Below are 15320 nucleotides of genomic sequence, written 5' to 3'. Positions count from 1 at the left end.
AACACCAGAGTTTACTACGGGTTTGCGGCTGTTTGTGTTCCCATTTAATTTGTGTAGTCCCCAGGATGTTACAATTATCTCAATGCTTTCCCCTTGTAAATCCAGGTTTACCCAATACAGGGATAACCCAATAAATTGGGGATAACCCAATAAATTTAAAATAAATTTAAAATAAAGCCAGGCTCCAAACTGCTACACTCAGGGGCCGCAAGCAATTTGTCCCTGTGTTTTTGGGCGAGTGAAGCAGCTGTCTCTCTCCATGCCCCCTACTTCCTAAATGTTTTGTTTCCTTTCCCCTTATTTATAAAAAATGTTTAAATTCATAAAAAACACAAAAAATAAAGATTATAAAAAATTCACAGCAGTTTACATTTATACATAAAATCATACAATAAAAAGACATAAAATGTTAAAATCAGAAATCAGCTAGCGCATATTCTTAATTGCCTGCATAAGCCTGGTAGAATGGGAAAGTTTTCAGTAGGCATTTAAAAGTTGAAACAGAAGCTGCTTGCTGAATCTCTGTTGGCAGAGTATTCCAGAAAACAGGGCCAATGACCCTAAAGGCTTGGTTTCTTCTTGTCAAATAAGCCCCGCCAACTTGGGGAATCATAGAATTGCAGAGTTGGAAGGGACCCCAGGGGTCATCTAGTCCAACCCCCTGCAGTGCGGGAATTTCAACTAAAGCATCCATGACAAATGGCCATCCAAAACTCTGCTTAAAAGCCTCAAAGGGAGGGCAGTCCACCACCTCTTGTGGGAGTCAGTTCCATGGTCAAACAGCTGTTACTGTCAGAAACTTCTTCCTGATGTTTAGTCAGAATCTTTTTTTCTTGTAACTTGAAGCCATTGGTTTAGGTCCTGCACTTCAGAGCAGGAGACAAGCTTGCTCCATCTTCCATGTGACAGTCCTTTAGATACTTGAAGACAGCTATCCTACCTTCTCTCAGTCTCTTTCCCAGGCTAAACATACCCAATTCCCTCAACCATTCCTCATAAGGCTTGGTTTCCAGACCCTTGTTCATCTTGGTTGACTTCCTCTGCACAGGTCCTTAGCTCTGCCTACTGACCCTGTTAAGAGGTGGGGGGTCAGAACTAGGGGCGGGACATAAATTATATTAAGTTCACCTTTAAAGGTGATTCTACTTATCTCACCATTTCTGAAACAATTCACATGCTGAACTTCTCTGAATTTTGCAGTGAAGTTCTCAAACCAAGTAACATGTGCCAAAATACATATACAGGGAAAAGATGTGCACATATGTATGTGTTGTGTGTGGAAAATAAATGCATTATCTTAGAGGAAATCATGTTGTGAAAATTAAAGCCAAATACAGTATTTACTCGAATCTAATGCTCACCTTTTTTGGCCAAGTTACGTTGCAATAATTAAGGTGCAGATTAGACTTGATGGCACATTTACATTTGCCAGCAAATACTCCTTTTGTTTCAAGGTTCTGAAAATTGAGGTGCGCATTAGATTTGATGGCTGTTGTGGAAATATTGAACACATGACTGGAAAAAATAAGAAGCTGAGAGAAACTGAAATTTGGTAGATTCACCCATCCGTAGTCAGTACTGTCTGAAGTTGCAAGCTGGCAACTCTAAATATGCAAGAATAGTGATTTGTCCAGGAACAGAGGTGCCCCTGAAGGATAATGACATGTGAACTGAAAGACAGGGAGGAAGAGGGAATGTGTGTGTGTGTGTGTGTGTGTGTGTGTGTGTGTGTGTTCTCTCTTTTACACACACACACACACACACACACAAACACACACACACACACACACCCCAACAAGAGAGAGAGAGAGCAAGAGAGAGATGGAAATAGCACAGATTGCCCTTAAGGCATATATAAAAAGGTTCACCAGTGTGACAAGAACAAAAGACTACTTTTACATCTTTGCTACTGACAGGATAAAACTAAAGTCACACCTCTGCTACAAACAAGCTGGTTGAACGGCTCCTCTACCAAGGACCACTGGGAACTGCAGCAACTGGGAACTCACCCTATAAAGAAATATAACTCACTGAGGTCAGGGCTCAATCTTAGCCCAATAACTGTGGGCTTATCCACACCTACCTTTCCTCCACTCTTTCCAGACATCACCTGCTCCCTGTCCGATCGCCCCTTTTTGGTTTTGCTCTAGACCAGGGGTAGGCAACCTAAGACCTGGGGGCCGGATGTGGCCCAAACGCCTTCTCAATCTGGCCCTGGGAATCAGCGTGTTTTTACATGAGTAGAATGTGTGCTTTTATTTAAAATGCGTCTCTGGGTTATTTGTGGGGCATAGGAATTCGTTCATTGTTTTTTTCAAAATATAGTCCGGCCCACCACATGGTCTGAAGGATGGTGGACCAGCCCACAGCTGAAAAAGGTTGCTGACCTCTGCTCTAGACCTTTTCCGCTGAAAACCTGCTCTTTAAAGCTCGATCAGAGCAAAGAGCCATCCACAGAAAACCCCAATTGATATTTGCGCTAGGCAACTCACCCCGCCCCCGGCAAATGTTTGGGCATGGAGCTTTTAAGTGCAGACCTGCGCCTGGAAGGAACAGGGAGAAAGGTAAGTGTAGATAAGCCCTCTTTTTCATTGCCAAGGCGCCAAGGGAAGAATGTGGGTTGGACTACTTAGGAGACCTGCCTTTGGGAAGGGAATCAATGGACTGAATGCTCTCTGACAGAATAACCTCCCCACTCCCCTCGGGAAAACAGCATGCTTGGGAGATGGCCTGCAATCTAGACTTGTTTCTGGCATGTTGCTTTTCTAAACGCAAGGCGCTATTTTGCGTCCCTAGGGTGAACCAATCAAACATGTGGTTCCCACAGGCGGGGTCTATAGCTCCATGCTTTGCAAATGGATGGTTCCAGGTTCAGTCCCCAGCCTCTCCAGCTTAAAAAAAAAAGGAAGAGGAAGAGGATCAAATGATATAAAGGACTCTCCACCACCTAAATCTTTACAATAATGGGCCAGGAGGACAATCAGGGGCAGCTTCCTTCACTCACAACATGAGGTGGAAAAGCTACTTTCTCAGTTCGCTCTGCAGATTATATAAACTGGCCTGAGGTCCCAGAATAATTGATAAACAAACAAAAAGCACCTGAGCCTTCACAAACCACAGGGTTAAGTCCAGCCATCTCCAAGCACCAAATGCTGGAAACTAAGCCCTCTCCGCCATTGTTGTTTTCAGAAATTAAGCACTGTTGGGGCAGCCATCTTAGTTTCAGGTCTGCATTGCAAACTGTGAGCCTAACCCAAAGCTGAGTCACCGAACGACCTTTCAGATGCTGTGGGATTCCCAGCGCTCACCAGCCTCAGAGAGCATGGCTAACATTTCTCTATTTTTATTTAAGACATTTATATACCGCTTAATTTTTCACCTTTCTGAGGGGTGCTATGGGTGATATGAGTTGTAGCCCAGCAACATCTGGGCTTGGGGCCTACAGATTCCTCACCTCTGGCCAAACCTTTTTTACAGCTGGTACAGACAAATGTCAACAAATTCTCTCCACTTTTTTTTTAAAGGGTTTTAAAAATCTGACTACACTACAAATGTAAACTAGTCTTAAACTCCCCACGTTGCTGGACAAGGAACCCTGTAGATCCATGGAGTCAAGGAAATACCCACAAGTTATAATTCCCCACCCCCACCCCCCAGGTTGTTTGGTAGAAATCACACAATACTCGAACTTGGTTTTGGATTGGTTTTAGGTTACGGTGCCCGAGTCGCCCCAGAAACTGATGGGAGAAGTTCTGCTCTCATTTCAGTCCCATTCTGTGCTCGCCACGGACTATGTGGGAGGAGAACTCGTACTTGTCATGGCTCCGGTGGCCGCACAAATTACACTCAAAAGGGTCACGGAAGCCGTGGCATCCCATGTGGATGGTGAACATCACATAATCCAGGAAGAGGACGCGGCAGTGGTCACATCGGTAGACCCCAATGGGTTCGCCTTCCTTGTTGAAGACTTTCAAGACGTCACGAGGACAAACGACGGGCGGCCTGAAGATCTCGTAGGACCTGGGGTGCTCCTTGTAGACCAGGAGCCCATTACGGGCCTGCAGAGGAGGAGGAGCTTGGTTCTGGTGGTAGGCAAGGCTCTGGTGCTCCTCTTGGTTGCTGTCTGAGTCTGTGGAATCTTGGCCACTGTTGTTTGGAGAAAGACCTCTGTCAGAAGACATAGCCTTGTCTCTCAGCTGGGCGTGGCTCTTTTCCACTTCCTGTGGGTTGCCGTTGGGCACTTCAGAGCGGGTGAGCGCCAGGGGGTACAGGCTGCTGATCACGGGCACCATCTCTGAGGTCGGGGGCACCGGGTTCTGCACAAGCGGGCGCAGGGCTTCCGCGCCAAGGTAGCCCATAGAATTGTTGATGGCTTGTTGGTCCAGCAGGCATCCTTGCAACATGGCCTCCCTCTCCTTCTCGTACACAAAGCTGGGGTTGTAATTCACTTCAAAGCTGGAGCGTTTCTCACCTGCGGGACAGAAGGATGCATGAGGATGTTACAGGGTAAAGTTCTAAAACCGCCTGCCACTAAAAACTGCCACTAAAACCAGTGGCAGCATGAAAATACTTTTATAAATAAATACATTTTGCGTCCAAAAGCATCTCTGTGCCACCATGTTCTAAAGTATCAGGGCAGTGCGCAACATCACAATATAAGATACTATTAAAAACAATACATGGGGTATTGAGGCCCCACCCCTATTACAAATTCTACTCTGTCGCGATCTGTCCTGTTCCTTTCACTAGCATTCCCTGAACACTTTCAGGTCTAGCTTAAGGATTATTTTATTATTTATTTATTGAATTTATATACAGTGGTACCTTGGGTTACATACGCTTCAGGTTACAGACTCCCCTAACCCAGGAATAGTACCTCGGGTTAAGAACTTTGCTTCAGGATGAGAACAGAAATCGTGCAGCAGCAGCGCAGCAGCAGCAGGAGGCCCCATTAGCTAAACTGGTGCTTCAGGTTAAGAACAGTTTCAGGTTAAGTACGAACCTCCGGAACAAATTAAGTACTTAACCTGAGGTACCACTGTACCGTCCTATACCTAGAGGTCTCAGGGCGGCTCACGGAAAAGATCACAATATATAAAATCAAAATAAGAACAATATCCCAATAACACCCCCCCCCAAAAAAAAGAGCCACATTTTAAAAGGGTCTAGGATGTCCATCAGGTCAACCAAAGGCTTGGTTAAAAAGGAATGTTTTTGCTTGGCACCTAAAGGTGTATAATGAAGGCACCAGGCGAACTTCTCTGGGGAGAGCATTCCACAGACAGGGAGCAACCGCAGAGAAGGCCTGTTCTCGTGTTGCCACCCTCTGGACCTCTCAAGGAAGAGGCACATGAAGAAAGGCCTCAGAAGATGATCTCAGGGTCTGCGTAGGTTCATGTGGAAAGAGGCGGTACTTGAGGTATTGTGGTCCTGAAACCTGCCTTTTTAAAACAGAAGCTGACATTCTCCAGCAGCTGAATTCTGCAGCCAGTACTGATTTCTGCATTTCTCTGGTACAGTTAGAGTACCATGGGATCCATTCAGCCTTGGCCATAAGGCAATGGAATTCTGCTGCCACAAGCAACATTTTCACACACAGCAGGCAATGGCGTTTTTCATATTAAAATCCTCTGTGCTTGAAGGATAGAAACTAGAATGTCAAACCCTTGAGATATTTATCACTGGCAGTACTATGACTCAAGGACCACGAAACTTGGCAGGCTGTTTCAGTGGATGGGTTTGAAACCAACCACTCACGTTTCTTTAGTAATGTGCTTGAGAACCCGCTGACAAGATTCTCTGTCAATCTTGTGATCCATCTGATAGATAAAAGGAATTTTAAAAAGAAAAAAATCCCCCACAGAATGACATTTGTCTATGACTCAGATGCCAGTTCTAGAAAAGATGAATCAAAGAAAATTAGCCCCGTTTCTCAAGGGATGCTGAAAGTTTTCAGTTTCTTGTTTTGAACTCATGAATACAATTAACTAAGAATATATCCAGTGTTAGGGCGGGCTCTCTGCAGGCAATGGGAAGGCTTATGAATATTTTGTATATTGTATTGCAAGCCCCAGGAAGTTACTGTGTGTCTCTGTACATTCTGCAGAGATAAACTGCTGGGATTTTTGACTACGTCCTATCTGATGCAGCAGTTAAGAAGTTGGCCAAAGGCCAAGAAGACTGAGCAGAGGGAGTTATTCTTCCTAGAGATATGGGACCTTGGATACAACTCTGCTATTGGTCGAGGTCTCCATATAGGCATGATGACTCATGGCATTCCTTGCTGGATATTTGGTTGGTTAGTGTGATGTTCTGAGAGTCGTGTGGAGTTTGTTCAGTGAGAGAGTTAAGATCCGTGTCTGTATCCTGTATATAGTAACTTGTAAAGTCTGCTGTAAATAAGAAACACCTATAAGTAACCAAGTTACTGGTAGCAGCGTCTTGTTCCTGCTTCATTCTACTTGCCTGCAACTGATTGCTTCTGGAAGTCTGTGTATGCTCTGCTATATTCAACTGGGTCTGGCTAAGATCCTGCAACAAGTTAAGGTTGCAAAACATCCATATAAACTGCATTCCTATATGAGAACTGCTAGTGCAGTCCTTGCAACTCAGTTTCAGGGATGGCGAGAAGATGCTGCCATTACTACAATAGTGTTCTCATGGCTGTGCTTTACCTTTGGCACTTACAGAAGGTGCCACTGGGGTGGGGGGCTATCCCTGGATCCCTGCCTTTGGTCATTCCAGCCATTAAGATCCAAGCCTTCTCCAATTCGCATGGCTCCCTCTCTTCACCTGCACAGTCCTGTCTTGGCTATTGCTTTTTCTTGGTACCATTTGAGGACGAGAGAATGTTGGGAATGCTGACTTTTTCTGTAAGATTGGATCCACAGTTCAAAACATCTTGATGCTTTTTAGCATTCTCTCTTAGAGGAAGCTTAAAACGTTCTGTTCACCACACAACGAAGGCAGTTTGTCCTATCCGTATGAAACTTTCATGGTGAAATTACATGGTGAATAGCTATTTCTGGCCACAGTTCGGTGAAGAATGGCTGAGTTGCAACAGTTCAACTATTTGGCAGAGGGGTGTGAGCAGTATTTTTGCCTTGAAAAAATATATGCTATGTTTCTCCTTCTGGCTGTGGAAAAATGTATGTTTTGAATTTTAAAATGGACCTTACAACACGTGTTTAGAATGGAGAAATATTAGGATTACCAACCATAATGTATTTCATTTACCTAACCAGTAAATTTGCATTCTACTAGATAACCACTATTGTGTTTCAGGGGGGAAAGGAAAGTCTAGATTCTGCCATGCTTTGCATATGACTCACTAGCCCTATCCTGGTTTGCTGTATTCCTCCAAGCACTGCACTGGCTTTGATACCGCTCAGCAGAATCAGTAATTCTGAATTACAACTTTGTAGTGCTAAGGTGCTCTTGGGTTCCTGCTTGATCCAAAATGCAGGGGTAGCTCCCCTCCCCCTTAAATTTACCGTATTTTTCGCTCTATAAGACGCACCAGATCACAAGACGCACCTAGTTTTTGGAGGAGGAAATCAAGAAAAAAAAATACTCTGAATCTCAGAAGCCAGAACAGCAAGAGGGATCGCTGCGCAGTGAAAGCAGTGATCCCTCTTGCTGTTCTGGCTTCTGGGATAGCTGCGCAGCCTGCATTCGCTCCATAAGACGCACACACATTTCCCCTTACTTTTTAGGAGGGAAAAAGTGAGTCTTATAGAGCAAAAAATACGGTACCTTCGCTCTCTGGATATTCCAAATGAGTACTCCTCCTCTCGTGAGTTAACACTAGGCCGGAGCCGAAGGGGGGAGAAGCTTTCAAAAGCTCAAAAACACCTCCTGCTTGGGGGTTAGCACTGTGAGAGAGAAAAAGTGTTTGTGGAGTAGGGGTAGTCAGAAAAAGGTTCACCTTTGGTATATAAGCAGAAACCTGGTAGGGAAAGAGATAGCAGAGGGTGAAATATTTCCACCCTGTGGCAAACCCCAAACCGGAAATGTTTGAGTCACTAAGTAAAAAATAGGACATATAGGAATTATGGTTTCCACCTGCTCATTTGTACCCAATCTGATCCACTTAATCGCACAGCGGCAGCTGCAGACATTCAAGGGTATTAATCGCAGGTGGCAAACCACAAAGTGACCCAGAAAACACTGGCGCAATTTCAACTGCGATCAAGAACATGGAATTAAAAGAAACAACAACCCACAATGCACACGCTTATGACATTGTTTTGGGCGGGTGTAGAGTTGTGGGTGTCATTTCAGCGATTACACCCTCTCAATTAATGTTTTTATTTGACCTGGCCTTGTTCTATGAAGCTCATTGCCCTCCCTTGTTTCCCAACCAGGGACTGTGGGGCTTGAGCAGAGAACTGTGGCCTATTCTCCACATCCAGCAGGGTGAGGGGCAGGAGTGAGAAAATCTGACCACCTCGGTTCCTCACATTTGCTTATTTTCCCAACCTTAAGTTCAGTTCTCCACACTTCCACATCTGTTTGCAATTCCTTCAAAAAAAAAGAAGTCCTGAAAACCCAACAGCTTTTTAGTGCAATTTTCTCCTAATATCCACATTTCTGCAAAGCAATTTCCCTTCCTTTACATAATGTGTTTGCATCCTATTTTCACTAATACAGGCATTTCTATGTACGCTTTGCCCCGGTACATGCATTTTTGCACATATTACTTGGCCGCAGAACTGCATTGCAAAATTCAGCAAAGTGTACATTTTTGAAGGGAAGGCTGTGTTTCAGTTTGCGCGTTTGTTTCAGAAATTGCAACTTAGACAGGCTCCCTTTAAATGCAAATTGGATTGTATTTCTCTCCCATCCTAAGGTGGTAGCATGGCCTGTACCTCTTCAGAACTGCAGGTAGGAATGCCAATTCCCCCCCAATATGTAACTCCATTTCCGTAAACTAACACATCAAAGAGAAAGTTGTGAGATCAGCCCAGCCTGCTTCTTCCAGTCCTTGTTTCTACTTGCAGAAAGTGGTCCCCCATTTGAAAATATGGTCCCTTGCCTGTCTGGTGCTGTCTAAGATGGTACAGTCTTAGTACCTCGAGGCTTTACTATTTCAAAGATAACAGTAACACCATCACGCCACTTGCTGCTCTGTCGTTCCCTGGCTGCAAGGCAGGACAACACACAGAGTAATGATGTCATCTCTCTCCTCTCAATATCTAGTTAAGCTCCGAGTCGGAAGATGGTGAAATGGACTGTACTACTTGGGAGAGGTGCAAGTTAGTGGATGTGACCAGTGCCAGATTTATGTACAGGCTAAAGAAGCTATAGCTTAGGGCCCCCCAAAAATATACTTCTTCTTAATTGTATTTCACTATTAATATACTTCTTCTTAATTGTATTTTAGTTCAACAATTAGTTTGATAATATACATATGTTGTTATGTGCAAATGGCTTTAGATACCTATTAGGTCCATAAATTACCGTATAGCATATATTCAACACGAAAAACAGTGAGAATTTGTTGTTGACAAAGGACAGCTGGACATATAAAGGGCCTCATTACCTTCAGTAGCTTAGGGCCTCATCAAACCTAAATCCGTCCCTGGGTGCAACATTTTTAAATGCTTTTGTAAGGGAGGCAGATCCTCCTAAGCAGAGGACTAGCAGAGCAGGAAATGAGTACTGCTAAAATGGTTCTCCGTATTTTAGCACGAGAAGATACTCTGCCATCTGAAGATGCACAGCCTACCACCTCTTTCATATCGATTCAAGACTCTTTGCCACCTTATTCCCACCATGCTTTGCTGTGAGTGTAGACCAGGCCCAGGTTCTACACCAGATAATCACCTCAGTTTCCCCCAGAGAAAAAGCACAGGACCCAGAAACAGTTATCCATTAATATTATTGTCCAGATCCTGGTATCTAACCATCTGCTACTTGAGTTTATGCCTATGTCTGTGTTCCCCAACCTCATGCCTTCCAGAAATTTCGAACTACAGCTCCCACCAGCCACAGCCAGAGCATCTGGAGGGCAGCAGGTGGGGAAAGGATTTCCTAGGTAGGAAGAGATCCAAACATCTTCCTCCAAGCAATTTTTCGCTCTAGTACTTAATGAAAAGTCAGCATAAGGTCAGACAAGAGGCTTATGGGAGTGCGCCTTGGAGGATAAAAGAGAGTGAGTCACTTTTTAAAAGTCACACCCCACCGCATGGAGTAATTTATTTATTTCTTAATTGACAACAACATCATAGCGTCAGAAAACAGCACTGTAGTGACACTCGTGTTTCCTTCTTTCTTAACCAACTCTTCAAGAAACTGTTTGCCAACCTGTACCTTGCAGAAGCCGTATCTTACCCCAATAAGGCAGGTACCATCGCAGTTCAGTTCACATTGTTGAATCCCCCCCCCCAATCTTCCATGTGGGTACACAAGCATGTGAAGAAAGGCTAGGCCTCACACGTCTCCCCTGACAGCCTGTGCCTTAAGATCTATGGGAGACGCCCTACTTCAATTCCCACCAATGACAACAGTTTTTGGACAGCGGCATGGAACAAGGCCTTCTCTGTTACGGAACTTGATGTTTGCTTTATATTGTTAGCTTTATGAGGGGAGGGAGTTATATGGACCCTTTGAATCAGAGGGCGGAATAAAAATTCAGTAAAGGTACCCCATCCCGTACGGGCCAGTCTTGACAGACTCTAGGGTTGTGCGCTCATCTCACTCTAGAGGCCGGGAGCCAGCGCTGTCCGGAGACACTTCCGGGTCACGTGGCCAGCATGACGAAGCTGCTCTGGCGAACCGGCACCAGAGCAGCACACGGAAACGGCGTTTACCTTCCCGCTATAAAGTGGTACCTATTTATCTACTTGCACTTAGGGGTGCTTTCGAACTGCTAGGTTGGCAGGAGCTGGGACCGAACGACGGGAGCTCACCCCACCGCGGGGATTCGAACCGCTGACCATGCGATCGGCAAGCCCTAGGCGCTGAGGTTTTACTCACAGCGCCACCCGCGTCCCTTTAAAAATTCAGTACTAATACTAATTCAGTACTAATTTAGTACTAATTCAGTACTAATACCAATAATGCGACCAGGATTTTGCACACCTTGGTCCACGATCATGGCTGCTGGCAAAAGTGTACAAAGTCACATGGGGAAATTCATCTGTGTCAACTACTCCTTAGAGGCTGCATTGCCTGATACCTAAAGCAGGTAATGTGTGTGACAAGTACATGTTTGTAAACACTTATTTCATCATACAGGTACATTGCATTAGCCATTGGCTTCATCCCCCTACTGAGTGTACACCCATTGGCTCAGGTTTGCTGGTGTTTTAATAGGTGAAAAGGACTTTGTTTTCTTAGTTGAAAACCTGTATTTGTGCCTCTTCTTAAACATGCTGCACATGTTACACAACGGCAAACCTGAATTTGCTATTTGCTGTACTCTTATTTGGGAAGCAAGCTATGTTCAGTTCCAGCTCCTAGGTGATATACTCGTCTAATAAATATGTTTTGCAAACTTGTGTTTGTCTTTTAAAAAGTTGAGAGGGGTAACTGTTTCAATCTGTTTCAGAAAATGCCACAAAAATTCTTCCTCTTTTTTTTTAAAAAAAAATAATATTTATGACTTTTCCAACAATTTAAACACTACATAGGAGAAATAAAAATGGACACTACAATACAATACAAAAACACTACATAACACTAACACCTAACACTAACACATTAAACTAACAGAACAAAACAAAAACAATTTAAAACCCATCAAACAATTTCAATATCTTATCTTCCATTCACTTATTTCAACGACCTCCTCACACCTCCCTTTTTGTATTCCACTTCTATTAATTATTTCAGCAATTCTTTTCCATCTTCCTCTGTTTTCTATCCTATAGTTATCTTAAGACATTCTAACCTTATTTTTTCCTTTAACACTCTATTAATCTATTTATACTTAATTCCTTAAACATTTCAACTAAAGCCATATAACTTCATTCCAACTTTGTTCTAAGATTCATTAATTTTACAGTATTTCAGTAGATAGTCTTTAAAAAAACTGGCAGTGATCTACCCATTGTCACTGGATGGAGGAGGAGCGTGCGTGAGGTGGGTGGATTGCCCAGAATTGTTTAGCTTTTTTTAGGAGCGAAGTACCTAGAGTTGTTGAGCTTTTGGGGGGAGGATTGCACAGAGTTTTCTAGCATTTCCCCCATAACTTTTTGTACACAATATGGATCCCATGATCTACCAGGATCAGCCAGGGATCTACCGGTAGATCACTAGCCCTATGCAGGCAGTTAAGAATACATCCTCTCACCATGGTTAATAGATGTTTTTAACTTTTTAATGGTTTTACTGCTGTAAACCACATTGATATATTTTTTTATGAAACAGGGCTATACAAATTTTTTATATATAAATAAATAAGTAAAATGACATGAGTACTAGTCCATAAAAGTTTGTGATGCTTGATGTGTCAATTGTCATGATTAAAATGCATTTGTTGTATTATTTAGTAAGCAGATAAAGAATATTATTTAATAAAGCAGAAGAATATTTGGCAACCTTGTAAGTCAATGGTTGTTTGAGGTATTTATGCTTATGATATATATATGCATTCGTTATTGCATATAATGCTTTAAAAACATGTATCATTGCATTACCCGTTTTTTCTTACTAATCCTTCGATTTTAAGTCTTTGACCCAGATAGACTAAAAAATTAGCATAATAAATGAAAGCTTTGCAGTTTCAACTAGCAGCTTGTTTCAACTTGAAGATAAGGAGCCTTAGCAACTGCATCGCAACCACAGAGCAGAATGGATATATTTATTTGGGCTTGTGTGTATATGAACGGTTTTTGCTTACAGAGGCTGGAAGCAGCAAAACAAGATTGGGGCTGGTGGATTTGAAGTGTGAAAATCAAGCCGAAACTGTGATGCAAGCAATTTGGACTTTGCTAGCTAATATGGGGGAGACTTGTGGCCTCTGTATTGGATTGTGTTCCCCAGCACGTGAAGAGGACAATATTGAGACATTTTTTGATACCTAGAACCTGTATTTTGGCACTGTTGCTTTTGCAACCTTGTGGCATTCTGGATCCTGTGGAACAGGACTTTGCTTTCCACCCCATGTCTCTATAAAAGCAGTTTTCTCACAGTTTGAATTCGGAGAAGACTATCCAGCCAAACCCCAGGAGGCAACAGGTGTCTGCAGCATCTCCTTCTCCCGTGCCTCACCTTTTCCTAGTTTTGCTTGCTACAAGGATCCCTGGCCAGGATCCTTTGTGTGAGTATCATCCCATCCTTGACATATATATATATATATATATATATATATATATATATATATATGATTAGTCTATTTCAGGGGGATAACTGTTCCTATAAGGGAAGAGAAAGGGATGCCCTTCTCATCAGGGAGAGGGCACTCTAGCTGTGTAAAATTTGGGTAGGAAACAAAACTTCTATTTTGTCGGGTGGTTTAGCCTTACATCTTTGCATTCCCTTGAAAATAAAGATGCCAGGTTGTGTGTCTCAGGCCTGATCACTTTAGCTCACACAGCAAGGCTGTTGTTTGGGTCGTAACATGTTACATTTTTATGTGCCTTAACAAAGTGAAGCAGGCCCCTGTTAACAGGTCATAGAAGTTCAAAGGGTGTATCTACAGAATTAACATACGTTGTTTTTATGTCAGCTGTCATGGCTTCCTCCAAAGAATTCTGGTTTGGTGAGGGGTCTGTGTCTCCTCAGTTAGACTTCTGTTCCTCCTCTCAGAGAACTACAGTCCCCAGAATTCGTTTGGGTGAGAGAATGTCTTATGCTCGTTTAAAATTTGTGCCACAGACATGTTCTCACATTATACCTTGCCTTAGAAAAGGTAAAGGGACCCCTGACCATTAGGTCCAGTCGTGACCAACTCTGGGGTTGCGGCGCTCATCTCGCTTTATTGGCTGAGGGAGCCGGCGTACAGCTTCCGGGTCATGTGGCCAGCATGACTAAGCCGCTTCTGGCAAACCAGAGCAGCGCACGGAAACGCCGTTTACCTTCCCGCCAGAGCGGTACCTATTTATCTACTTGCACTTTGACGTGCTTTCGAACTGCTAGGTTGGCAGGAGCAGGGACTGAGCAACGGGAGCTCACCCCGTTGTGGGATTCGAACTGCTGACCTTCTGATACCTTGCCTTACTTCTCTGCAACTCTTGCCACCGCTCCACCTTTTACTCCATGTACTGAGAATATTTATACTCTGGCTCTTCTGGGAGGGAAACCCCTGCTGTGGATGAGTCAAGAAGTGAAAAGAGCCATTCATCCACAACCTTCCTTAAATGGTTGATTCCCACTTGCAGCCTGCCGCAGTAATGTGCATTCCGACATTTCATTTTGACATAGTGCATTTTTATTCTGCCCTTCCTCCAAGGAGCTCAGGTTGACAGGCAGGGCTTCACCAATTTTATCCTCGGCAAAAGACAGCAAGGTAGATCAGGCTCAAAGCAAATACGTACCAAGCTTTTATAGCAGAGCAGTGGTTAGAACCTGTTTTTTCTCTGCTCTATCACATTGTTCACAATACACATTGGCACCACTGAGTAGTTATTGCGTATAAACAATCTCCCAGCTAAACTCTGAGAACAAGCATGGATTGGTGGGTGAATGAAGGGGCCCAAACTCTGTGAAACCCACCAATCCCAGCGACAAGTGAGCATCACCTGCTGCCTTCATAATCACAACCTGAGCTCAGGTAGTGCTGCTGGTTCGTAATGTACAGAAAGGATCTTGTCCATCAAAGGTGTGCAGGCTGTAGGTGCAAACAAACACCACACACCGTTTTTGCACAGGTGACTACTGACTCTTGTTTGTAAATGTCAGAGAGAGCCCGCTGTGGTTAAGGTGAACAAATCTTTCCCCTCTGCCTTTGCAGAGTCAGGGGAAGGGTGGGGAATTAAGGTCAACTTTATTTTTATTCAAGACATTAAAAGAGAGAGGATGGCAGTTAGTCTCAGAGCGTTTGCAGCAAGATCAGATAAAAAATACAGTACCAGAGAGATTTCGGCTTATAAAATTTGATTTTGAAGGAAGGCTCAAAAACGGTATTACGCTAAATATACAAACTGGTACAGAGCCAGGAATTAGAATGAAATTTCTATCTGAACTGTTGGAATCGAGATCCTGGACAAGAAATTAAGACAGATCCATGGAAGTGGATTATGGCCAAAAGTCCCCCAATAACCTGTGCTATCTCTTAAATGAAGTATTTAAAAGTTTATGCTCCACTGGTATTTAAAATCATCATGTCCCAAACATATATAATACTGCTAGTGATCGACACTGGAGATTCAGAG

At 43.5% G+C, this 15320-nt stretch overlaps 1 protein-coding gene across 3 annotated transcripts in view; it reads right to left on the bottom strand.

Moving 5' to 3' along the window:
* The window catches only part of IKZF3 (IKAROS family zinc finger 3), an 84555-nt gene that overhangs the window by 24515 nt on the left and 44720 nt on the right, over nt 1-15320 (bottom strand). For 2 of the 3 annotated variants that reach the window (XM_083408685.1, XM_083408687.1), the window contains exon 8: nt 1763-4471. In XM_083408685.1, the coding sequence (XP_083264811.1) occupies nt 3759-4471 (713 nt within the window). In that variant the 3' untranslated portion in view covers nt 1763-3758. Of the gene's footprint in view, nt 1-1758; nt 4472-15320 lie in introns of all 3 variants that reach the window. The other variant, XM_083408686.1, reaches the window with a different exon arrangement.

The sequence above is a fragment of the Podarcis tiliguerta genome (assembly GCF_965153285.1).
Source record: "Podarcis tiliguerta genome assembly, chromosome: 13".
Classification (NCBI taxonomy): domain Eukaryota; kingdom Metazoa; phylum Chordata; class Lepidosauria; order Squamata; family Lacertidae; genus Podarcis; species Podarcis tiliguerta.
This window is presented reverse-complemented; position numbering and strand designations above follow the sequence as displayed.